Source organism: Medicago truncatula, chromosome 6, assembly GCF_003473485.1.
Source record: "Medicago truncatula cultivar Jemalong A17 chromosome 6, MtrunA17r5.0-ANR, whole genome shotgun sequence".
NCBI lineage: Eukaryota > Viridiplantae > Streptophyta > Magnoliopsida > Fabales > Fabaceae > Medicago > Medicago truncatula.
In genome coordinates this window covers 19,643,966-19,671,018 of record NC_053047.1, presented here as the reverse complement: position 1 = coordinate 19,671,018, position 27,053 = coordinate 19,643,966, and the positions used below count along the sequence as shown (strand labels likewise).

At 34.9% G+C, this 27,053-nt stretch overlaps 3 protein-coding genes across 3 annotated transcripts; 2 read left to right on the top strand and 1 right to left on the bottom strand.

Annotated features, from left to right (window-relative positions):
* The first annotated feature begins 4,114 nt into the window (after positions 1 to 4,114).
* On the top strand, positions 4,115 to 5,179 carry LOC11441628 (40S ribosomal protein S3-1). Its single transcript, XM_003619355.3, has 4 exons — positions 4,115 to 4,219; positions 4,318 to 4,465; positions 4,539 to 4,897; positions 4,994 to 5,179. The coding sequence occupies exons 1-4, from the start codon at positions 4,190 to 4,192 to the stop codon at positions 5,162 to 5,164; spliced, it is 708 nt and encodes a 235-aa protein (XP_003619403.1). The 5' UTR covers positions 4,115 to 4,189; the 3' UTR covers positions 5,165 to 5,179.
* Positions 5,180 to 10,755: 5,576 nt separating this feature from the next.
* On the bottom strand, positions 10,756 to 13,263 carry LOC112422792 (uncharacterized). Its single transcript, XM_024786459.1, has one exon. It carries the CDS (start codon positions 13,261 to 13,263, stop codon positions 10,756 to 10,758), a length of 2,508 nt encoding a protein of 835 aa, XP_024642227.1.
* Positions 13,264 to 22,203: 8,940 nt separating this feature from the next.
* On the top strand, positions 22,204 to 23,500 carry LOC11437718 (methyl-CpG-binding domain-containing protein 11-like). Its single transcript, XM_024785707.2, is given in 4 exon segments — positions 22,204 to 22,274; positions 22,980 to 23,237; positions 23,240 to 23,264; positions 23,267 to 23,500. Coding segments are annotated over 4 exon segments (441 nt in total). The 5' UTR covers positions 22,204 to 22,235; the 3' UTR covers positions 23,386 to 23,500.
* Positions 23,501 to 27,053: the final 3,553 nt, after the last annotated feature.

The window sequence follows — 27,053 nt, the reverse complement described above, 5'->3', positions numbered from 1 at the left end:
AAGATGGTTAGGCATAAATTGAATTCCTTTTCTTGCGTGCTTTGAATTTCGAGGACGAAATTCTTTTAAGGGGGTAGAGTTGTAACGCCCTCTTTGAATAATTTGTTTTATTTAATTGTTTAATTGAATTTAGAATATATTATATGATTATATGATTTATCAGGTAGCTTATTATATTATTTAATAAAATAAGATTTGAAAATAAAATAATATTGAGTTTAAGGGTTGTTATGAGATTTGAGAGAGTTTTGGGGAGAAAGAGAAATAAGATAAAATAGAATGTGACATTCCGTTTATGTGAATACTCTGATTATTTTTATGAAATTTTTATGTTGGGAAAACGGGGTGTTACACCAACATTAGCATTAGGCTGTTGCCCCACAGCTTGAGCCACAACTTTCAATGCAGCAGCAATCGCAGCGTCGTTTCTTCCAGCCATTCTAGTTCTCTACACAACAAACAACAATCGAAACAACATAAGACAGTTACAACTGTTACTCGACACAACTCGACTCTACTACTTGGCCGGACGGACCGACCTGATCTGATACCAATTGTAACACCCCGTTTTCCCAACATAAAATTTTTGCATATATAATCAGAGTATTCACATAAAACGGAATGTCGCATTATTTTTCCTAAAATCATAAATGGAATAAATAACTATTTATTCTTCAAAATTCAATAGCGTAATCTTTTCAAAATTCGCAGCAAAATTTATTAAACATCTAAACAGTCTATGGCACGAAGGCCTCATCATAATTGTCTCATAAATCAATCATAAACATCTCATAATTCAAATCCAACAACATAGTCATGAAATCTCATAAAACAATACGTAAGGAATAGAAAAGCAATAACAAGTTCCCATCCCGTTACGTATCAGAGCACCTAAAGACACACGTGTGAGAGAGTCCACCCATGCCGCGACTAATCTTGGTTACCTGCAAGTTACCCACGTATAGAGGCAACATTTCCAAGCAGAAGGGGTGAGATTCACAAACAATAATATTAAGCATATAATTCAACAATTATATTTAACAACCTAAACATCATAAACACATCAAAGTAATAATTCATCATCAAATACTTCGTTAAAACATCACAACTTAACAACTTCACTCGACTATGCAACTTCAACTTGACTATGCAACTCTATCTTCTTAAATCATGCATGTGGTACCAATCCAGGGAATCAAGCCCTCAACATAAGAGCATAAATATACTCACAAGGCATCAAGCCCTCAACGTAAAGAGCAAAAGCTCACAGGGCATCAAGCCCTTAACGGGTAGAGTGAAAGCTCACAGGGCATCAAACCCTCAACATAAATGAGTATGCATGCACTCAACATCTTACAACGTAGAAAACCTCAACATCTTATGATTCCAAAAATTTGGATCAACATCTTACATCTTAGACCGACTCATGCAGCTTAATCAATAATAAACAACAACATAGGAAGCACATAAAACAACTCATGATATAACAATATCAAATGATAATCAACATCAATCTTAAACATCATATATAATTCACTTAATGCATATACATTTATATCACATTATTAACAACATCAAATCATTTATATCAGACTTACTGAAACAACAACAGCAGTATAAGCAACTTCATTTCCTACCCCAAGGATCAACTCACAACAACTCGTGCGACAAAATCGCATAGACCCTAAACAAGGTAGTCTGTCTAACACTAGCTCATGAGGCGAGGGCCTCTACTCGCCATGGCGAGTTCACAAAATTGGATGTTCGCCTTGGCGAATAAGCAGCTCGCCTTGGCAAACAAGAAACTGGGTGCTCTCAGGAACTTGACATTTTTCACCCAAAAATCCCATTTTTAACTTCCCTGTGTTCGATTTCATTTCAAAAACTTGCCTAATCATTCTTATATACATTCAGGCACTCAAAACCATCTAAAGATCGACTAAAGGATTATTTCTCAAAATCAAGGTTGACTCACTGGTCAACTCGCTATGGCGAGCAACTTCTGGGTACTCGCGAGGCGGAGCATGAACACTCGCGTGGTGAGCGATGAATATAGGCTCGGAAAGAACGCAGATTTTCACGAAAATCAACCTAATCACACGGTTTTAAGCTTAACATTGATTCCAGATATCAGCCTATGGATTATCTAAGGTCCGTGCACAGTTTCTACTTTTCTATGTCAAATCATGGTTAATTGAGTTCGAAGACAAGGTTGGAGATATTTCTGATTATGTGGACTACCTTCTATCAATTTGCCCCTCCTTAATTCTCTTATTGGTAATGTTACAAGTTTGGGTTCCTTTTATAGTATCTTATTGTTGAACCTGAACTTATAATTTTCAGTGCCATTGGTGGTAAACCCTATATATGTTACATAAAATAGCAAAATATCAAAAAATATAAAGAATAAAAGTGGATAGACTGGAACATAAAAAATATAAAAAATAAAAGCGGATAGACTGGAACAAGAGTTATAGTAGCGAGAAAGTTGCACCAGAGATAGAAATAGGGGTTTAGTTAATGTTTTCAAGGCAACTTCCTCATATTTTAAACATAATTTTAGTATCTTAAGTCTATTTCTAACCAATTTTCTTCTTTCCCTTTATTTTGGGAAATAGTGTGAGTGAGATGCTCATCAAGTCTTAAAATTACTAGGATATTGATTATTCTCTAATTGTCTTCTTGCTTGCATATATTAAAGATTTTTAATATCATTAACCTTAATTTCATCAACCTGAGAATTATAGTTTTCTTAAATCATATCAAACTTGAGAAATGAAGCATCAGATATCTGAAATTTTTAGGAGAAGATGCAGATTACAAAAAACAAACACATATTGGTGAGGGATAAAGGCCTATAGGTGATGGGATGAAGATGTGAATGATCAAGTATTATGACACAATTTGGTACAATGCCAAAAATATGACTAATATTTATACAATATATTATTGAATCTGTTGATTAATCGTAATATGAGCTTTCCATTGATAATTGTTTTGGAAAGCACTAATATTTGTAGTATTGATTAATCAAAATTTATTAACAGATTACTACAAACGTATTAAAAGTAGACATGTATCGTCTTACCTTTTGTATCAAGTTCAACTTTTTATATTGAATGTATGATATTTCTTTTAGTTCTAATATTTTTGTCCAAGATAAATCAAGAAAAAAGTAAACCAACATCAAACAAAAACATAATGTTTATAAGTTACACACGTTAGCGTAGTAGAAAGAGCGGACAGACGGGCACGAGAGTGTCCGTCCGAACGCTCGTTATTATTGTGTAAATATTATATTTAAAATATCTGCTCTTTTTGAACAAAAAATTCAATTACTAACAAATGAAGATGAGTTCTTTCAAAGTAACAAATGAAGATGTAAGATACATACATATTTAATAAATTTCAATTACTAACACAAAAAAATGTCAATCTAGTGGTTTGAATTTTAGTGATACACTTTGATGTGCCTGGTTCGATTCCTAGATCCATCCATTTTTCCAATTTCTGATTTTTTCAACAAAAATTAAAGTTGAAACTTTAGGAAGCAACACATTAATTGTATTAAACCGAGTATTAATGCGTGCTTAATGACTAATTATGACATAAAATTGAAAAAAATTACAAAATCGGTTTGACTCAAAAAACCGGCCGAGTCATCGGTTTTTTTCGAGCCACGTCGGTTTTAACCGGTTCAATTGCACGGCCGATCTGATAACCAGCTCAAACCGGTTAACGGTTCAACCGGACGGATCGGTCGGTCCGAGCTGGGTTTTAAAACTATGGTTTTAAGAGTTAAATAAGTTTTTGTTCTCTATAAAATTTTAAAATTTTGCTTTTAGTCTCTCTTAAGATTTTCTTTAATTTTTGGTCCACCAAATATTTTCCCTGATCACTTTTGATCATTGTTTTTAAGTCAACTCATGTGTATCAGTCGAAATTTTGAATTTTTTTCTGCAGTCATGTTTAGTACATCATATATATATTTTTCCCTAAAATTTATATTTAATTCTTTTTTTTTGTTTTTTAAATTCTAAATATTTTAAGAGAGATTCTGGCAGCCCATTCTGCATGGGGCCTATATAAAACATCCATCCATAACCATTTCTCTCCACGCATCAAAACTAGGGTTTCAGTTTCAGCATTCACCGTGTGTTCGTGCCGCCCCGTAGCTTAAACTGCAAACATGGCTACCCAAATGAGCAAAAAGCGAAAGGTTAGTTCTCAGATTCGTTAATATCAATCCAATTCTTCTCCATCCGTTACTAGTAATTCTTAATTAATTTAATTTCATTCGTGCTTGTGTTGTTGCAGTTCGTCGCTGACGGAGTTTTCTTCGCTGAATTGAATGAGGTTTTAACGAGAGAGCTTGCTGAAGATGGCTATGCCGGTGTTGAGGTTAGGGTTACTCCCATGCGCACTGAAATCATCATCAGAGCTACTCGTACCCAAGCTGTTCTCGGTTAGTGGTTTAATCATTTTGATTTATGATTATGATCTTATTTATTTGTAATTTGAATCTGATTCCCTTATAGGTGAGAAGGGAAGGAGGATCAGAGAGCTTACCTCAGTAGTCCAGAAAAGGTTTAAGTTCCCTGAGAACAGTGTTGAGCTTTATGCTGAGAAAGTTAACAACAGGGGACTCTGTGCCATTGCCCAGGCCGAATCTCTTCGTTACAAGCTTCTCGGCGGTCTTGCTGTTCGCAGAGCCTGCTATGGTGTCTTGAGGTTTGTTATGGAAAGTGGTGCTAAGGGTTGTGAGGTTATTGTCAGTGGAAAATTAAGGGCCCAGAGAGCTAAGTCCATGAAGTTTAAGCAAAACTATATGATTTCATCTGGACAACCTGTTAAGGATTACGTTGACTCTGCTGTTAGACATGTTCTTCTTAGACAGGTTAGTTAGTTTATCATCTAAAAACCTTATTGGTTTGGTTTGTTATGTATTTATTTATGTTGCTAATGATGACTATATATGACATTTATGTTGTAGGGTGTTCTTGGAATTAAGGTGAAGATTATGCTTGACTGGGATCCTAAAGGAAAGCAAGGTCCTAAAACTCCTCTACCTGATATTGTTACAATTCACACTCCAAAGGATGAGGAAGAGTACACCAGGCCTGCTGCTGTTGTTGCTCCTCTACCTGTCCCAATCGCTGTTTAAGTTCTCAGCAATTTAGTTTCGGACTTTCAGTTGCAAGTATTTGAGATCTTATTGTTAATTTTTATTACTATATTTATGTTCCTTATCTAATATTACATCTCAGTTTTTTGATGATATATTGATGCATGTTCAAGTCATATATCAATTTAGAATAATATGAAAGATCTTTAGGTTTATAAGACAAGATATTAGTAAACTCATGTTCTGAGATCATATCGGCGGCAATGTGTTCTGCCCTACATCAATGATTGATCTTGTTATTTGTTTACGGTTGTTCTGAGGTCACATTTGTACTTCTTGTTACGTTGTGTTCTCAAAGATTGTGGTTTTTATAGCCAACTTATTAGTAAACTTAATTTGATTATCCAATGGTAAACTCATCAACATTCTTCTTTGAATAGTCTGTTATTGAAGTAAGTTTTTGGTCGTCTGCATAATTTATCATGCTCCTGGGGAGTATCGTTTTAGTAACAAATTAGTTCCACTCCTTGCTATGGCAATTGTTCTTGTGAACTGTAATGTCAGTTTGTGCTCAAGTTCCATTAGTGGTCAACTAAATTCTTTCAAGTGCAATGCAAAAACGTTTACTAGCTATTCATACAAGTGAGGTTCTTTGTATGGTTAGCATTCTAATCGAGTGCCCTTCGACTGCTGCTTTAAAATAAGTGTGGTCATTGGCTTGTTTAGGGTTTAGGGTCCAAAAGTCCTTGGATTTGGACTAAAAGTGCGGGCTTTAACCAAAATAATAACACAAAAAATAATTGTGGCTTGAGTTTTCAGGCGCTCAAGGCACATGAGAGTATCGCAAAAGCCATGCCCTAGGCGCATGGATGCCTACTCCATATGAAAGTGAGAAAAACACAAGGAGGGGGAGGGTGTTGAATTGTGTTGACTTTTTCTTTTTTTAAAAACTAAGTCCAGAGTTTAGATTCTGATAGAGTTCAGAGTCTTGAACAAAGTTTAGAGTCTTATGCAGCGGATAAAGTAGAGAGAGAGAGAGAGACAGAAGAGAAAGTCACAAAACAATTATACAAGTTCCTTCCACAATCCGGAAGTAGTCATGTCCCGCTTGCACTTCCAAGGAGAGTTCACTAAAATCAATATCTGATTACAATTGCTCAAGCACCAAAGCAAGAGACTTCAAACTACTCAAACACAAAGGCAAGAGGTTTGCTATGCTCAACCACAAAGGCGAGAGACTTCCTATGCTCAACAAAAGCAAGAGACTTCTAATCAAACAGAATTACACAGAAATATGTTTGAGGTTGAACACTTGATATACAATCAATGGTGTTCACAAAACAAATCAGATACAAACTCTTAAGACGCGAGAGTTTCTAAGATATGAAATTTGTTAAGAAAAGATTAAGGGTGCTTTACCCCCTGTAAAATGATTTTATTTTTTTTTTGCAGAAATTTTTCGTTATTTTATGACCTATTAGGGGGGTATTCCAAATTTTTTTTTTACAGGGGGTAAATAAAAAATAATAATTTACAGGGGAAAAACCGAAAATGACCTATATTACAGGGTGGTAAAGCACCATTAACCCGTTAAGAATTTCTAATTGAACTTTGATGTGAAACAATTTCAGCAAAGTTTTGGCACCTGTAAAATTGTTGTGAGTCTCTTACAATCTTCAAGTCTTCACTCCTTTATATAGAGGTGTGAGAGAGACGTTGTTGATTGTCAGCACATCAAAAAGAGTCGTTGTTGAAGCTTGATAATCACCAATGATCTGTTGGTTGATTTGGTTATTGTCCTATGAAGGAACAATTTCAAATTCGTTCCATTTATAGAGAATAACCAGCGTAGTCACATCTGTTGTCTTGTACAATTGTAGACACAAGGATTGGAGTAGTGGAGGTAGTGGTTGTACAATTGTACTATGTCCTTTTCCTGCAGTCTTCAATGGATAAGCATTTAATGTCTTCTAATTCCTCTGAAATAGTCGTTGCTCTAGGCTTCCATACCTTCTGCAATCATATGCATTCAGAATAACAACATTTAACTAACTTCAGCTTTCAGTCTCCAGATTCTAATGAACTCCAGCTTTTGATGGTTATTCACACTCTCTGATGACGTCAGCTTCTAGTAGACAACTTCTGATATCAGACGTTCTTTGTCTTCAGACTCTGCCTTCTTCAGACTCTATATTTCAACACAAGCTTGCTTTTTGTAAATTCCATTGCTCTTATTTGTTCTTCCAGAACCTATACTTGAATTAAAGACATTTAACTTTTTGTCTATTGCCCTGCACACTTGAACAAATATTAGCATATCCAATTAACATTTTTTAATACCTTGTTATCATAAAAACTTAAAGGTGGTAATGTTAAACACATTTTGTTCCAAAACCATATTCTAGACACATTGCAAATGTGCTAGCCGCATGGCATCTTTATCCTGGAACCAAATTCTTCGATTTTCGGTCGTTTTAAGTCTTGGGAACAGAATTTCTCCCATTTGTAAGTCTTCTGAGGTCTCTTGAATATTCATTCTTCGTTTCTTTGAATCTTCGTAATTCTTCGGATGTTCTTGATTTTCCGATTTTCTTGATTTGCCGATTTGCATGATTTCTTCATGAATTAATTAAAACCCCCCTCAAATTGCTTTGTTTCGGGAAAACTACAATTACAGACTCAAATATAGAAAACATTACAAAAGTCCCGAAATCATAGGCAATCATTCTAATACTCCTCCTTTTTGGTGCTATTTCCTATTAAAGTAAACTGAAAAACATGCTAAGAATAATGCAAGATGACCTGTCATCAACGCTGCAGAGGATTTCGGCTAGAATGGAAAGGAATAACGTAATATATTTTTGAGGGATTAGTCTTTTTTTTAGATTGAGGGATTAGTATCCTTGGCACTAAGCTTGTTTTAGTAGGTAAGCTAACTATAAGATTGTAACATTTTGCAAATTCACTACATTGTTTAGCATTTTAGTCACAACACCTTTTCATGTGTGTGTGTATATAATTTATTTGTCTATTCAAATTTTTTTCTTATAATGTAAACCATATTAAATTTGCAACTACATTATGAAGTAGATAAAATAGTCACAAGGAAGGGGGGGGTTTGAATTGTGACCCTTTAAAAATTATCCTGAAACTTAAAAATGATTCTCAAGTTGTTTACTTGGAATTATGTTAACTTTCTGACTTCAGAATGTTCTGAAGTTCATAAACAAAATTGTTTAATAAAGTATAAGTGTAAGTGTGTGTTGTGTATACTGTAGATAAAAGAGTATAGAGAAGAAAGAAAGAACACACAAAGAGTTATAGTGGTTCACCCAATGTGGGCTAGTCCACTCCCCACAATCCTGTGAGAGTTTCCACTAAGATGCTTGAGATAACCTCTCAAGTCCTGCACCTTACAATCTTGTTCACCTGAACAATTACAATCTTGTATTCTCTAAGCCTCAGCAGGCTTGCACCTTCTTGCTAAGTTAACCACTTAGACTTTTACAACCTTTGCTCAACCTAACACTTTAGGACCTCTAAAAGCTAGATGAGACTTTGTTACAATTTGTATGGAAGTTGGGTGTTTGTGAAACAAACAGTGGAGGAAGAAGAAAAGGTTATCCTACAGATAACAAGAGTATTGATTTGCACTAAGTTGATGAAAGACTTAGAGATTGATCAATTTCAGTTTGCAAAAGCTTCAAACAAAATCAGAGTTGTTTTCTTGTATGCTTTGCAATGGTGCAAGTTTTGCTAAGGCCAAGCCCTCTATTTATAGAGTCCTTGGGCTCATATAGCCGTTGTAGGGTGTCCAATGGTGTTATGCCATGTGTCCTGGGTCCCACAAGCTTTAACTTGAAATTCTGGGCAAACATTCTGATCTCTGATGAACATCAGAATGTTGTTGTGTTCATGATGATCTTCATCTGGGTTCATCATGTTCTTCATCTGGGTTCATCATGTATGAATGAACACATGAAGTTATGGGCTATGCATATGCTTTTCATATGAATTTCTGGACAATAACCAATGTATGGACTTTTCTTCATACATCAGAATGTTCCTTTCCCAGATTTTGTCTTGGAACCGGTGCAGGAGGATTTAGTGGGATTCTGCATCTTCATGCCCATGCTTTGAGAGATTGTGTTGTCCTTGTTCAGTACCAACTCTCAGACGTGTCTATCTCTTGTTGAAGATGACAGATTTGCTTTGCTTTTGCTTTTTGCTTTTCACCTACTATACTGTTCATAAAGTAAGCATGAGCTGAGCTTGAACATTCTGATCATCAGAATGTTCCATCTGTTTCACTTAGGCTGATTTGTAAGACTATCATTTGATGTAATCAAATCCTAATAGTGAAACAATAATGAAGAGCAGTGATGATAACATCTAGGATGATATTCCTTTGTGAAATATTCCTAGTACATCAATGTTCATAGTATTAAATGAACATTGAATGCCTTCTTTGACATAACTCTTGTATATGCCTTTATTGCTTGATTGATCCATGCAAATGTACTTTCCTGGACATATATTCATGTCACATGTGCCTTGCATGACCTTGATCACAGTTCTTGAGATTCTTGGCTTGTATAAGAATAACCTTCTGAACTAGGTTGCTTCTGAACAACCTTCTGAACTAGGTTGCTTCTGAACTAGTTGCTTCTGAACTGGTTGCTTCTGAACAAGGTTGCTTCTGAGCAAGGTTGCTTCTGAACAGGGTTGCTTCTGAACAAGGTTGCTTCTGAACAGGGTTGCTTCTGAGCAAGGTTGCTTCTGAACAGGGTTGCTTCTGAGCAAGGTTGCTTCTGAACAGGGTTGCTTCTGAACAAGGTTGCTTCTGAACAGGGTTGCTTCTGAGCAAGGTTGCTTCTGAACAGGGTTGCTTCTGAGCAAGGTTGCTTCTGAACAGGGTTGCTTCTGAGCAAGGTTGCTTCTGAACAGGGTTGCTTCTGAACATTCTGATCTTCGAGCAACATTCTGATCTAACTTTCTGACCTCAGTGTTAGATCATGAATTCAAATGTCCTTTGATTTCTTGATTCTTGGTATGATTCAGTTCCTGTCTTAGTAAAACACTCAAGAGCACAAGTTAAATACCAAGTAATTAATCAAAGTCCATTAATTCTTTAATCATATTTGTTTATTATCTTTAAAATTAATTAGGGATTTTGCCTCAACAATCTCCCCCTTTTTGAAGATGATAAACTTATGATTTAGGATTAAGGATTTTGATTATATAACAGAGCTAAAAAATTTATTTTAATGCTCCCCCTCATTTTTATAATCCATTATGCAGAGTTTTTAAGAACTTTAAAAAGATCCCCCTCAATTTCATAATATATTGCATAATATAAAAAATGCAAGATTGAACCAAAATCAATATTCATTCATTGATATAAGACATGAAGTACATTGCATGATACATTTGGTTCAAAAAACAAAAAAGAAATTCAAAGTGCATGTGATCAAGCAAAAGCAAAAGATGGAGTTTGTAAACCCCAATAACAATTGATCACCTAGACCTACTTAGGGCCTATAACTAAAAAAAACTTAAAGACTTTGAATCCTAAAGCTTCTCCCCCTTTTGTCATCTGCAAAAAGGATAGGGAGGAATTCGGAAAAGATTCATGGAGTGGAGTCTCCAGAATCAGAAGAGGGTTCTGCTTCAAAGATGGAGGGGTCATCAAAAACTGGAGGTGGAATGGCCAAACCAGGAGCATGGACTTTGACAGTCCAGTCAGCCAGCACACAAGCAATTTTGTGGGTCTTGGTGGAGACTCTAAGTGCCCTTGAGGCTATCTTCTCTGCTCTTGAAGGCTTAGCAGGTTCAGCAGGACCAGAGGCTTCAGCTTGCTCTCTGTTTGCAGACACAAAGGTGTTGAGAGAGTCAAATAAAGCAGCCATGTTTGGAAGTTTGCTTGTTGTGGTGGTCTTCATTTGTTGTGGTGGTGGAGTGGATGAAGGAATGAAAGGTGGAGTAGGGAGGTCAGAGACCAAGAAGTTGGTAGCACCTGCAACAGAATCCATGGTGGAGGATGATGGGTTAACATTCTGACCATTTTGGGCCATGAGCTGTACCTCCTCAGAGGGCAGAGATCCTGATGCCAAAGGCATGGGATCAACTGACAGCTGGCCATCTGGAGGAAGTTCATTTGAGGCATGCTGATCATCAAGCTCTTGATTGTCTTGATCAGCCATGACATGAATATCTTCATCATTCTGGGCTTTAGACACTTTTGGAGCTTGCTGAGTTGTTTCTTGTCCATCTTGAAACAACTCACTATTGAAGTCAATGTTGATATCTTCAATATTGAGATCAAATCCAGTTGAGAACTCCACATCTTGAGCTTCTTCTTCAATGTTCATATTTGAAGCTAAGAGCTCAGCCACTTCCTGAGTTTTTCCATCAACATTCTGAGTACCAAACTCAGTATTTTCTTCAACTCTTTGATCATCAGGATTGGAAGCAGCATCTTGAGGGATTTCTTCACTTTCCTCAGCTTGATTGACTTTCTCAGCTTCTTTTTGAAGAGATGCATCATCAACCTTCTGAGCATCATCTTCTCCAATCAAGGTTTTGAACTGCGAGCTTCCTTCTTCAACAATCTCCTTTGCAAGCTTGGAGACTTCAGAGAACAAATTTTCTGCTGGTGGAGAGGGAGTTTTGGTATCTGTAATCTCTTCAACCCTTCTTTTCTTCACAGCTTTCTGAACATTCTGATCAGAATTTCTTTTACCAGATCCAGAGGGTCCAGAAGTTTTGGAGGCTGGCATGTTGGATGAAGTAATATGGAGTTGACCTAAGGTCTTGGAAGAAAAGGTCATAAAATCCAGCTTGCGTTTCTCTCCTTCAAGGGGCACTTTTGCCTTTTGAAAAATGGAAGTGAGATGCATTCCATAGGGTAGTCCAGCAGATGTTTGTTTTATGGCTAGGCATGAATCAATCATGTGTTGAATAATGAAAAAACACAGATTTAACTTAATCTTTTTCATGAGATGGTAGATGAAACAAAGATCTATGTCAGAGACAAGTTCAAAAGATCCACATCTAGGTAAAAGACAATGCCTAATCATGTTGTGAAGAATTTTGGGAGTATCTTCCAGGTTTGTGGAGTTAAAGGTGTGATTTTCTTTGGTGTATTTAACTATGAGTTTGTTACGGTTAACTCTAGACTCATCAAACCAAAAGCTAGAGTATAGCTGATTACCTTCATTTGGAATTTTGAATGCTTCAGAGACAAATTCCTGAGTCATCTTGATCTTTACACCTTTGACTGATGATATGAGAAACTTCTCATTTCCATTCTTCTTTTCCTGAACTGATAGGTTGGTGTAGAACTCTCTGACCAAGTCTTCATAGGTGTGTTCTTGAAGAGTTATGAAGTTGGTCCATCCTTGAGGTTCAGTGAACTCCTTCATATTCCATGCCTTGGTTTCCAGACTTTCAAGGTTGAAATACTTGGTTCTGCTCATAGGTCTGAGAGCAATTTTCTCAGCCCTAGATGCTTTTAAGGTAGCAGCAAGTTTAGTAATATCTTTACCTTTCCCATGCTTCTTAGAAGAGCCTTTCTCTTCTTCTTTTTCAGCCTTTTCTTCAGATTCTTCCTCTTCACTTTCTTCTTCATCTTCAGAGGTCTTTTCCTCAGATAAGGGCATAGCTTCAGCAGCAATCTCCTTCCTCCTTTGAAGTATTTTCTTTGTAAGTTCCTTATCCCTTTTTGAGGAAGCTTTTACTGATTTCATTGCGTCAGAAAGAGTTTGTTCAGAGTCTTCATCCTCTTCTTCTGGATCTTCCTCTGTTTCATCCTCAGAGTATTCATCATCACTTGAATCTTCTTTTTCTTCGTCAGAATCTAGATTCACGTGAGATACCTTTGGTTTCTTCAAAGGTTTCTTCATCCTTGTTGATCGTCTGGTAGGTATTGGTCTGGGTTTGATGATGGGTTTCTTAGAGGATCTGGTTTTGGAAGATTTGGGATTTTCAGAAGCAGGAATGATTACGTCCTGAAGAATGGTGCGTACAGGGGTTTCACTCAAAAGTTGTTGATCAGAGGTTTGATCAGCAGCGGTGTTGGATGGTGGTGGTTGACAATGTTCTTCAGAAAGTCTTGGGGTAGTTTTGGTTCTAACCATTTTTTCAGAAAATGAAGAACAGAGCAGTTTGAATTTTTTGCAAGGAGAGAGATGAGAGGTTAGGAAATGAGATGGAAGTGAAATAATCAGAGTTGGTAACTGATTATATAGACAAAACGTGCAAGAGAAAAAGAATAGTAGTGATATGATGACAGTTAGCATTGGGAAGGATGAAAAACTGTCAAAAAGCAACGCCTAGGAGAGAGAAAGGAAAAAGTAGCCGTTTGGGAAGATGAATGGATTTGGGATGATTTGATGGTTAAGCCATTACATGGTGGTTAAACCTTAAACATGACTTCTTATAACCAAGCATTAAATGCTTAAGATTATGGAGGGATTTTTTGAATAAGTCAAAACAAGATCTCACGCATGAGATTGTTTGACCCAGAATTTGGGTTCTGAAAAAAAATTTCAAGAACATCATGAATAGATAAACTCAGATGAACAAACTTGTGAATGTTCTGATCATATGAATATTGCAATGAACATTCTGATCATTTGAACATTCTGACCTGATGAACATTCTGAGCTCAGGAACATTCTGAACTCAGGAACATTCTGATGAGTGTGGGATTGAGATGGATCTATCTGATTTGTATCAGATTGACATCAAGGGGTTTAGTTTAAGGCCCTTAGTGATCAGTAATCAATCTTTATTGGGATTTTTCATGATTAACAATTTTTCTTTAAGAGAATTGAATCTATCCTCAACAAGGGGTTTTGTGAAAATGTCAGCCAATTGATTTTCAGTATCAACAAAGCTTAATGCAATATTCTTTTTCTGAACATGGTCTCTAATGAAATGATGTTTTATTTCAATATGTTTAGACCTAGAATGCTGAATAGGATTCTTAGAAAGATTAATTGCACTTGTATTGTCACAATAAATAGGAACACTTGTGTACCTTAGAGAGTAATCTTCCAGCTGATTTCTTACCCATAAAATTTGAGAGCAGCAGCTAGCTGCAGATACATACTCAGCTTCAGTTGTGGAGAGTGCAATAGTGTTTTGCTTTCTGCAAGACCATCCAATCAATGCTTGTCCTAAGAATTGACAGGATCCACTTGTGCTCTTCCTCTCAACTTTGTCTCCAGCATAATCAGCATCACAATAGGCTACAAGATCAAAACTAGAACCTTTTCTTGCTTTGTTTCTGACAACTTTACCTTCTTCATCAAGCTTGTTTCTAAAAACCCATCTTGTTCCAATGATGGTTTTATCTTGATTATTTGGAACCAAGTTCCAAACTTTGTTTCTTTCAAACTGAGAAAGTTCTTCCTTCATGGCCTTAATCCAAGAGTCATCAATAATGGCTTCATTGATTGACTTGGGTTCCATTTGAGAAATCATTGCCATGTTGTTATCTTGAAAGGACAATCTGGTTCTTACACCATCAGTTGTGCTTCCAATGATTTGATCAGTAGGATGATCCCCTACCATTCTCCAGCTTCTAGGTGGACTTTGAAAAGATTGATCCTGAACATTCTGATCATCTTCTTTCTCTACTGTGTTCTCAGTATTTTGAACTGGAACATTCTGAAGTGTTGGTACTTCAGTGTCTTCATTCTCTTTAGGTTTAGAATGTTCATCATATTCATCAAATATGATATGCATACTAATTTCAACTGTCTGGGTTTTTAGATTGTACACTCTATAACCTTTAGAAGTTGTAGAGTATCCTAAAAAGATAGCTTTATCTGATTTAGGATCAAACTTACCCAATTTTTCTTTATTGTTCAGTATGTAACAATAGCAGCCAAAAATGTGAAAGTAAGATATGCTAGGTTTAATATTTTTCCAGAGTTCATATGGGGTTTTGTTAAGAACCTTTCTTATAGAAACTCTATTCAAAATGTAACAAGATGTGTTAATGGCTTCTGCCCAAAAGTAATTTTCAACATTTGATTCATTTAACATTGTTCTTGCCATTTCTTGCAAGGTTCTATTTTTTCTTTCAACAACTCCATTTTGTTGTGGAGTTCTTGCACAAGAAAAATTATGTTTAATACCATTTTCATCAAAGAATGTTTTGAAGGATGCATTTTCAAATTCTCCTCCATGATCACTCCTAACTGTGATGATATTATAACATTTTTCATTTTGAACTCTTTTGCAAAAGTTTTGAAATGCTTCAAAAGATTCATCTTTATGTTTTAAAAATAGCACCCATGTAAATCTGGAGAAATCATCAACAATAACAAATCCATATCTTTTGCAAGTTAGACTTGCAGTTTGAACAGGACCAAACAGATCAATGTGAAGAAGCTCTAAAGGTTTCTGAGTTGAGATAAACTCAATAGTTTTAAAACTACTTTTTACTTGTTTACCTTTAACACATGCTTCACAGATTCTGTCCTTTTCAAAGCTAATCTTAGGCAAACCTCTAACTAGATCAAGTTGAGAAAGTTTAGCAATGGTTTTCATGCTTATATGACCAGCCCTTTTGTGCCAGATCCATTTGTCTTTTTCAAGAGACATAAAACAAGATTCAGCAGGCATATCATTTAGTTCTAAAACATATAAGTTCTTTCTTCTTGAACCAGAGAAAAACAATTTGTTAGAGGAGGTTTGTCTGACTTCACATATGTTAGGTTTAAAGATAACTTCAAATCCACTATCACACAATTGACTTATGCTAAGTAGATTATGTTTTAAACCTTCCACATACTGAACATTTTCTATTCTAGCAGAGTTAAGATTACCTATAGTACCTTTACCTCTGATTTTACCTTTGTCATTGTTTCCAAATGTCACTAGTCCTCCATCCTTCTTTTCAAAAGTTAGAAAACAATCCCTGTCACCTGTCATGTGCCTAGAACAACCACTATCCAGGTACCATGGTTTTGTTCTTGCACCCTGAGGCAGGACCTACATTTGACAAGATAAAAATTTTAGGTACCCATGTAATGTTGGGTCCTTGAGGGTTAGTTCTTCTAAGAGATCTTTTCTGAAAGTAACATTCTGTCTTTTATGATCAGATTTGTTACAGTAGAAACATGTCTTCTTAGCCTTTTCAGCCTTTTGTGAACTTTCTGATCTATTGAGATGAGAACGTTCTGAACTAAGATTTAAATTATTTTGTTTGATAAATTTTTTCTTAACATGACATACTGATTCATTATGTCCATACTTATCACAGAAACAACATTTAACTCTTATTTTAGCTTTAGGTACAAAACTTCCAATAATTTTGCTTGGATCCTTAAAGCCTAAGCCAGATTTCTTAGTACTCTCATTTTGAGATCCTACTATGTTTTGAAAAGTTTCTGTAGATTTTATAAACCCTGTCAGATCCTTTTTCAATGTTTCAACTTCCTTCTTCAAAAGTATGTTTTCCTTTTGTACTTCAGAAGGTACAGACATAATGCCTTTTTGTTTTCTGTTTATCTCTCTTTGTTTTTCTGACATGTCAAAATGAGAATCTTGCAGAATTTTTATGGTCTTTCTAGACTCATCATACTTGTTTTGAAGTATTTCTTTTTCTTCTTTTATCTCAGAAAGTTCTTTGATTAAAGAGTGACATCTATTAGTTAAGAAGTTTGAATCATATAAGAGACTATCAATTTTATTTTCAAGATCTTTATATAGAGAATCAGTTTTATAGATAATTACCTCTTCCTCATCATCTGACTGAGCCATCAGTCCCATGTCTGTATCTGCATCTTCTTGAGAATCTGATTCTTCCATGTCATCTCATGTGATCATTGCTTTCTTCTTGAAGGGAGGTTTTCTTTGAACCTTTTTGATGTCAGGACATTCATTTTTGAAATGTCCAGTTTTGTTGCATCCATAGCAAGTGACTTGACTTTTGTCAGCTTCAGTTTTGATGCTGATGTTGGTCTTTGGAAACTTCTTTCTGATCTGATTTCTTCTCAGCATCATCCGTTGAATTCTTTTAGAGATTAGTGCAAGTTCATCTTCAGCTTCTTCTTCATGAACTTCTTCTAATTCTTGTGGTTCTTGCACATCTTCATCAGCAACTGATGGGGTTTGCTGAGATGCTTTTAAGGCAAGTGTTTTTACCTTCTTCACTGGTTTGTCTCCTTGAAGTACAACTTCATGAGCTCTTAGTGAACCAATGAGATCTTCCAGGTTCATAGATTTTAAATCTTTGGCCTGAGTGATTGCAGTGACCATAGGTCTCCACACACTTGGAAGACATCTCAGAATTTTTCTAATTCTATCATGAGTGGAATATGCCTTTCCAAGAGATCTCATTTCATTTACTATTGTAGTAAATCTTGCATACATCTCATCAATGGTTTCATTTTCACTCATTTCAAAGACTTCAAATTTTCTGACTCCAATGTCAATTCTAGTTTCTTTGACATGAGATGTACCCTCATGATGTATTTTCAGAGTATCCCATACTTCTTTAGCATTTGTACATTCATCAACTCTTTCACTTTCTTCCATGGTTAGTGCACATGATAGAAAGAGTCTAGCTTTAGAGTTTAGTAATACCTGAGCTTTTTCATCTGTTGACCATGCACTTTTTGCTTTGACAGCTCCTTCTTTGGTTGTTGGAACAAAGTCTCCATCTGTGATGACTGCCCACATATCATTGTCTTGAGATCTGAGAAAGAGTTCCATCTTGCCTTTCCAGAAGTAGTAGTTTGATCCATCAAAGAGTGGTGGTCTATTTGAAGATCCTCCTTCAGCTATGTACTTGACTTTAGACATACTTCCTGAATCTTTTCTCTAACACTTGTTTAAGTGTTCAAACCCTTAGAGCCTTGCTCTGATACCAATTGAAGTAGATAAAATAGTCACAAGGAAGGGGGGGGGGTTTGAATTGTGACCCTTTAAAAATTATCCTGAAACTTAAAAATGATTCTCAAGTTGTTTACTTGGAATTATGTTAACTTTCTGACTTTAGAATGTTCTGAAGTTCATAAACAAAATTGTTTAATAAAGTATAAGTGTAAGTGTGTGTTGTGTATACTGTAGATAAAAGAGTATAGAGAAGAAAGAAAGAACACACAAAGAGTTATAGTGGTTCACCCAATGTGGGCTAGTCCACTCCCCACAATCCTGTGAGAGTTTCCACTAAGATGCTTGAGATAACCTCTCAAGTCCTGCACCTTACAATCTTGTTCACCTGAACAATTACAATCCTGTATTCTCTAAGCCTCAGCAGGCTTGCACCTTCTTGCTAAGTTAACCACTTAGACTTTTACAACCTTTGCTCAACCTAACACTTTAGGACCTCTAAAAGCTAGATGAGACTTTGTTACAATTTGTATGGAAGTTGGGTGTTTGTGAAACAAACAGTGCAGGAAGAAGAAAAGGTTATCCTACAGATAACAAGAGTATTGATTTGCACTAAGTTGATGAAAGACTTAGAGATTGATCAATTTCAGTTTGCAAAAGCTTCAAACAAAATCAGAGTTGTTTTCTTGTATGCTTTGCAATGGTGCAAGTTTTGCTAAGGCCAAGCCCTCTATTTATAGAGTCCTTGGGCTCATATAGCCGTTGTAGGGTGTCCAATGGTGTTATGCCATGTGTCCTGGGTCCCACAAGCTTTAACTTGAAATTTTGGGCAAACATTCTGATCTCTGATGAACATCAGAATGTTGTTGTGTTCATGATGATCTTCATCTGGGTTCATCATGTTCTTCATCTGGGTTCATCATGTATGAATGAACACATGAAGTTATGGGCTATGCATATGCTTTTCATATGAATTTCTGGACAATAACCAATGTATGGACTTTTCTTCATACATCAGAATGTTCCTTTCCCAGATTTTGTCTTGGAACCGGTGCAGGAGGATTTAGTGGGATTCTGCATCTTCATGCCCATGCTTTGAGAGATTGTGTTGTCCTTGTTCAGTACCAACTCTCAGACGTGTCTATCTCTTGTTGAAGATGACAGATTTGCTTTGCTTTTGCTTTTTGCTTTTCACCTACTATACTGTTCATAAAGTAAGCATGAGCTGAGCTTGAACATTCTGATCATCAGAATGTTCCATCTGTTTCACTTAGGCTGATTTGTAAGACTATCATTTGATGTAATCAAATCCTAATAGTGAAACAATAATGAAGAGCAGTGATGATAACATCTAGGATGATATTCCTTTGTGAAATATTCCTAGTACATCAATGTTCATAGTATTAAATGAACATTGAATGCCTTCTTTGACATAACTCTTGTATATGCCTTTATTGCTTGATTGATCCATGCAAATGTACTTTCCTGGACATATATTCATGTCACATGTGCCTTGCATGACCTTGATCACAGTTCTTGAGATTCTTGGCTTGTATAAGAATAACCTTCTGAACTAGGTTGCTTCTGAACAACCTTCTGAACTAGGTTGATTCTGAACTAGTTGCTTCTGAACTGGTTGCTTCTGAACAAGGTTGCTTCTGAGCAAGGTTGCTTCTGAACAGGGTTGCTTCTGAACAAGGTTGCTTCTGAACAGGGTTGCTTCTGAGCAAGGTTGCTTCTGAACAGGGTTGCTTCTGAGCAAGGTTGCTTCTGAACAGGGTTGCTTCTGAACAAGGTTGCTTCTGAGCAAGGTTGCTTCTGAACAGGGTTGCTTCTGAGCAAGGTTACTTCTGAACAGGGTTGCTTCTGAGCAAGGTTGCTTCTGAACAGGGTTGCTTCTGAACATTCTGATCTTCGAGCAACATTCTGATCTAACTTTCTGACCTCAGTGTTAGATCATGAATTCAAATGTCCTTTGATTTCTTGATTCTTGGTATGATTCAAACCTTGTTCCTGTCTTAGTAAAACACTCAAGAGCACAAGTTAAATACCAAGTAATTAATCAAAGTCCATTAATTCTTTAATCATATTTGTTTATTATCTTTAAAATTAATTAGGGATTTTGCCTCAACACATTAAGCACAAGGTTTGTAAAGAGTAGATCAAAAAGACAAAGCAGGCACCATACAACAAAAACATCAACCACCAAAACATGAAACCTATTCCAAGTATAACAAAGAAAAGCATATCTTCCTATAAATTCATATTGGATTTACCCCCCTAAAAAATTTGTTTTAGTTTTCATCCATTTAAAATTCTTTTTTTCCAGAATACCCCCCTTAAAAGGCCATTTTTAGAATTTTTTTCCGGAAGTTTTGGTTTTTTAATGGCCTATTAGGGTGGTATTCTGGAGAAAAAAAAATTACAAGGACGAAAACCAAAACAAAAATTTTACAGAGGGCTAACTCGGAAATGACCCATATTACAGGGGGGTAAAGCATTATTAACCCATTCATATTACATGAACTACAACAACAGATGGATTAGGACAACATGATATATCACACCAAAAGGTACAAAAAGACTCCAAAAGCATATCTTCATATCAATCAATTGAGCACAATTATGCATGTTATAAAGAAAAAAGGTCCCCTTGCAAGGAAACAAGTATTTAATGCACATTCGTTCAAACTAAGTTGTTGAAATTTCATTTTATTCTATAATTTTTTTGAAGTATTGTCCATTTAACTTGTATGTTTAGTAATTTTAATTATGTTTGATCTATATGTACGTTTGATGGAAAAAAACATTTATGGTTAATTTATGTTGCTTTTTTTTGAAAAAATGTTTTAAATCCGATAGAGGATTTAATTGGAACTTTGTTTCTGATCCAATTAGTTTGTAACTTTTGATTGGGAAATAACGTCACTTTAATTAATTTGACCGATTAAAAGATATGGTTTGATCCAATCAGAACGTAAAGACATCTCAATTTCGTTGGACTGTCTTCCATTCCTTTTTTATATCATTGTGTTGTTGCCTTATAAAAAAAAATCGACCATTATATACAAAGGTAGTTTCGAGGGAGGGGGGGGGGGGGGGGGGGGGGGGGGTCGGGGGTGTTTGACAATGAGAAACTAGGGTTTCTTGGGCCAATAGAGCAATTTCCTTGATGTCGTATATAACCTACATAGACCCAAACCTATAATCCCTAACCCTAATGACACATCTTCTCTTTTACTCACTGCATATAAAAGTGGCCGCATCCACAATATCTTCATCCTCACTTTCTTCTTTGTAGTGCTTCTTCTTATTTATACTTTGTTTTTGTCCTCCAGTTTCTCTCGTAATTCTTCATACCATTTGTTATTCTTTTCATGAGTTCTCTAAAATATTCTCTATTAATCAACTTTTCAATATTTCACTGCCTTTTAAGTCCACGGATGGTTTATCCTTTGAATCCTCTGTCAAGTCCATAACATATTAATCTAGTTGTCAATTTGTCCCCGATTTACAACTAATTGATGACAACAACAATCATTGATAGAATCCTAGATATAATAGTTTGACCAGATCTATTACGCGTTTATTTTCTTCTCAAATTGTTCAGATTAACTTATCTAGTTTGATTGTTGCAGTCATGGGTGAAGGTAAATCTGTAGACGAGGCAGAAGATATTCATCAAATTAAATTGACATAAATCTCACAATCAAATAGACGAAATACCAAAGGTATCCATTAATAATATAAGTTAATCGCATTCATACTATATGAATATATCTGAATCGTTTAATTTTTTTTATGTCCACTAAGGATGCATGATTATATACCCTTTAATACTTATTTTGCTTTACCTTCACTATTAATTATAAGGTTGGTTTGAGTAAAGTTATTGGATCTAACATTGTTGATTTATTAATCATAAAATTATTTAAATAAAATAGTTTATTGATCATCAAACTATTAATTACCTTCACTATTATTTAAATAAAATTGTTTACGAGTAAAGTTATTGGATCTAACATCGTTGATTTATTGATCATCAAATTATATATTTTTTCCATGAGAACAAGATTCTGATTTTAATTTATCCCTTATTTTGGGTACATGCTTTTGATTTCATAAAAAAAAAAAAAAAAAAAAACGACTATCCACATCAATCTTCTCTTTTTCACCTTTGAAATTATGTGCGTTAATTGATTCAATCTTGTTTACTGCGATAGCAGATTCATCATGGGAGCATGTCCAAGTGAACCACATGGACACGAGTTCTAAAGACAAGAGCAAGATCCACAAGGTATTATTGAAACCAGTCAATTCCAAAGACATGTTTAGCTTCTTAGCATTAGAGACCGTCAAATTTTTACTTAAAATTCAATGGATCATCGAAAGAGGTTTAGCGGCACAATTTGTTGTCTGCTTCCGTCGCAGTTATGTGTGTGTGTATATATGTTCCTTTTGAAATTGGTTTGAATAGAGACAAACTGGATTTTTAATCAAAACCTTAGTATTTTTGGGTGGATGTAAATTAGTAGTCCTCGTATATATATAAAAGATGAAAAAAAATTCTATCATTTTCTGATCTTATTATTTACGTAACAACCTTTTTCTTATTATTTACTAAGGTAAATTGCATTAGTTTGCCTTGAGTTTTACAAAACCCATGCAACTACCAATAATTTGATTTCCCTTTTCCATGGAAAACATATCCCTAACTAACCTGATTTGATCTAGGTACATACGCCGTCTGGTTTAACTAGGCACTAAAATGCTTTAAAGAAACATTTTCAATAATAAGGCAAAATTCTTGTTTTATCATTTAACAGCATGAATATCAAAGACTTATAATCTACTGTGATGATGTTAGAGTAGGGAAGAGAGAATCATTTTTCACATTAGGAACTGCTTGTTAATAACCTGGAACAAGATCATGTATGTGTTACAAGTGTTGTTTTGTTGCATGTTATCGCATGAGTATTGATAAATTTTATTTCCTTTGCAGTTCTTTCCATCTAGAACTCCGACAAAGAATGAAATTGTGTTTGCGGCACCAACAGGAGAGAAAATCCATACCAGGAGGCATATGGAGAAGTATTTGAAGGAAAACAGTGGCCCAAAGATCTCAAAATTTGATTGGGGCAAAGGCGAGACTCCAAGAAGATCAGCAAGAATCATTGACAAGGCCAAGGCAGCTCCTCTAGTAGAGCATCAAAGTGAGCCCCCTAAGAAACAGGGCAAAAAGTCAGCAACTTATTTAAAAGCGCATCAAAACGGAAGATTGATGACAAGGAGTTGAAGGGTCTGAAGTTGTCCAGACTAAAGATGAAGAAAAGGTTGGAAAACCAGCAAAGGAGATGAAGAAAAGATGGTGGAATAGAGATTGGAAGCTTGGTCAAAGCTCCAAATAATGAATAGAATAAACTCTTGGCTTCTGTCTTCTTTCACTCTGATAACGCCTTTAATTCTATCCGATGATGACCGTAGTTTTTGTTGTTTATTTGATAAACCATTAAACCATTGGCCAATGGTTTAATGAACAATCAAATAAACAAAAAAAACTAGAATCATCATTGAATAGAATTAAAGGCCTCAGTGGAGTGACAAAAGACAGAAGTCAAGAGTTTATTCTATTCCTTATTCGGAGCTTTGACCAATCTTCCAATCTCTATTCCACCATCTTTTCTTCATCTCCTTTGCTGGTTTTCCAATCTTTTCTTCATATTTAGTCTGGACAACTTCAGACTCTTCAGCTCCATGTCATCAATCTTCCGTTTTGATGCTTTTAAATAAGCTGCTGACTTTTTGCCTTGTTTCTTAGGGGGCTCACTTTGATGCTCTACTAGAGCAGCTGCCTTGGCCTTCTCAATGATTCTTGTTGATCTTCTTGGAGTACCAGGAGGCATATGGAGAAGTATTCTTGTTGTAAAGTAACCATAGCTTGTTTAGACAACTTATCTTGGCAATCTGTTTTCGCATTCTATTAAACAAATTGGATTGAAAAATATGTAATCTTTTACAAAATTTATGACAATGGAAAATGCAGCCATCACTATATATCGATTAAGTAATCCTTTGATCTATTTGACGATTTCATAAATTAATCTAAACATCAACACAGGATGAAGGTAAAATGTGTACATGAAGATGAAGATGTTCTGCTCAAAATAGTCATTAATTTGAAAATCAAATTGTTGAAGTAAGAAAAGTATAGATCAATATTGCATGTTTATCTTATTAACTAGTATGAGTACCTGGGCGTCAACAAGGTTCTATAATTTATTGTTATAATTAATACAATAAATAGAAGAAAAAAAATAAATATTAACTATTAGTGTCATAGTAAAAAATGTGATCATCTTCAAAGAGTTAGATATGTTAAATATTACATATCCCTCAAAGTTGAAGGTAAATAAGAAAGTTACAAAATATAACACATCTTGCTTACGAAAAACTTAGCAAAATATCGTCATCACTAATAGCTTGAAAATCTACTTCATGTCTCCATACCTAACTACTAAAAATAAGTGGGTGTATGTTAGCAACTCCTATAGACATTTGTTAGGATACACCCACTTATTTTATAGACGGTGTGTTTTAGCAAGTTATAACAAAAAAATAGTTAAATACACCTTAAGGTGTAGCTTGCTAAAACACTCCCACATAAAAACTAGTGGGTGTGTTCTAGCAAATCTCATATATATATATATATAGGGATATGATCAAATGACACCAAGGTGTCAAATTTAATCTAACGGTTTCCATCAATTCATTAAGTGCTCACATGTTTGGTCAAATAATCAACCTTTTAATTTAGAAATAATTTTTTTTTTCTTCTCTTGGTTAATTACTTTCAGAAAATTCTATGATTCAGTATTTTTTTTTTTTAAGGATTATATATCTCTTATTATTATGGCTCTCTTGCTCCTACTTCATCCCTATTTTATTACTCCAATTAACTCGACATTGTTTGTTTGTGGCACATTAGAAAAAAATTTGGGTTAAATACGTTTTTGGTCCCTATAAATATATCAAATTTTCGTTTTAGTCCCTCTAAAATTTTGCTTTAACTTTTAGTCCCTTTAAAATTTCAATGACTACTTTTGGTCCCTATCTTTAAGTTAATTTTTGTATTTTTTAATGAAATTGTGAAGAAATGTGTCGAATATTGTAAAAAAAGTTCACAAAAAGAATTAGAATTTTTAATAAAACATAAATTAATTACGAATTTTTAACCATCCAAAATATAAAAATTCATATTAAATTTATGTTTTGTTAAAAAATTCTAATTTTTTTTTGGGAGAGATTCTTATAATATTATGAATTTTTCTGCAAAATTATGAATTATACATATGAGTTTACTTTAAATGAGGGACCAAAAGTGAAGATGGAAAATTTTTTAGGGACTAAAAGTCGAAGGAAAATTTTAGAAGGACTAAAATGAAAAGTTGGTATATTTATAGGGACCAAAAACATATTTAACTCAAAAAAGTTTTATGAGAAGTGTTCCCACATATTTCATAAAAGTTTAAATTTCAAGGGTGAGCTGAAAAAGTGTATACGTGATTCATTATGCATTAAAGATTTTGAGGAAGATTGACACCAAATTATGTATAATTAGGATTCGGAAAGAAAAAAAAATGAACGGCTCCAAAGTTTGTATAATTTCTCATTGTTGGGATGAATACAACACAAAAGAGTGAGAGCATAGATGCATTTTTTGAATCCTTCCAAAAAAAATGTAGAATTAGAGAATTTTTGGAAAGTAATTAAGCAAGAGAAGAAAGAATATAGTATTTCTAAAATTAAAAGGTATATCATTTGAAAGCATGTGAACGCTTAATGAATTTATGCGAACCGTTAGATTAAAACTATATTAATGGTTAGGATTTGGTGTCAAATTTAATTTGACACTTTGGTGTCATTTGATCCTATCCCCCATATATATATATATATATATATATATATATATATATATATATATATATATATATATATATATATATATATATATATATGTGTGATGAAGAAAGAGTTGCATGGATATGAATATCACTGACAAATAAATAAAAGTTGCAGGTATATGAATGTTACCGAAAGAACAGTTCTGGTAAGCCCTGCTTATTTTATGGGCGCAGATTTATAAATTATCCTAAAGAACGAGTACATAAATATTTATACCCGATAACACATTGAAATTCTGGCGCGTTAACTTTCAGATGTTTTATACGATGTTCCAACAAAATTAGGTAAAAGTAAATAGCACAGGTAAATTGTTTAAACATCATGCTAACAATAACAAACAAAATTAGGTAAAAGTACAAGACAAGAAAGTAAATGGCACAGCTGAATTGTTAACCCAGTTCAGTGACAAACACACCTACTATGGAGGCTACCAAGGCAGGAAGGAAATCCACTAGCGTAGTCCTTGTTCTACGTTCTCAACAAACTCCAAGTTCACAACTTATAACATAAGACCTACCTGCACTGACTTCAACCTAGGAACTCCTAGATCTGAGATCTCATCTCACTTCCACTCAATCACACACTTGTGATTATCTGATTACAAAACAATGATGAAGTTACCTTCAAACACAAACTACCTTCGTGCTTCAAAGCTTAGGAGTAGTATACACAATTACAACTCAATAAAACACAGTCCTTATCATGTATCAAGGTGACACAAGAAAAGGCTCATATTGAACAACGACTCAAAACCCTAAAAGCTCTGATATATAAATGACGGTTTGAATGATGAATTAGCTTTTGCGTCCGTGTATAAATACTCTGAAGCAGTACGGCTTGAATAGACTTGTTGGGCTTCAGAAAACATTTCAGATCCAATAGCTGACCCGCTTCCCAAGAATCAGGAACAAACAGGTTGTCTCCTAAAATGTCGGAACATCTTTAGGAACAACTAAAACACATCCAAAGTTTCTTAAAATAATGTCACTACTTTAGGAAATAATCACACAACTGATTCTAGACAAAATGCACGCGACTTGGCGAACAAGTAAAAATGCGTGGATTCCTTAAATAGATAAAGCGCGCGTAAATCTTGGCACATAAACAGGGCACA

Excerpts from the sequence above, each read along its gene's own strand:
- LOC112422792 (XM_024786459.1), bottom strand. The coding sequence starts at position 13,263 with ATGGTTAGAACCAAAACTACCCCAAGACTTTCTGAAGAACATTGTCAA.
- LOC11441628 (XM_003619355.3), top strand. The coding sequence starts at position 4,190 with ATGGCTACCCAAATGAGCAAAAAGCGAAAG. Across the intron at positions 4,220-4,317 it reads AAATGAGCAAAAAGCGAAAG|TTCGTCGCTGACGGAGTTTT; the intron begins GTTAGTTCTCAG and ends GTGTTGTTGCAG. Across the intron at positions 4,898-4,993 it reads GACATGTTCTTCTTAGACAG|GGTGTTCTTGGAATTAAGGT; the intron begins GTTAGTTAGTTT and ends TTTATGTTGTAG.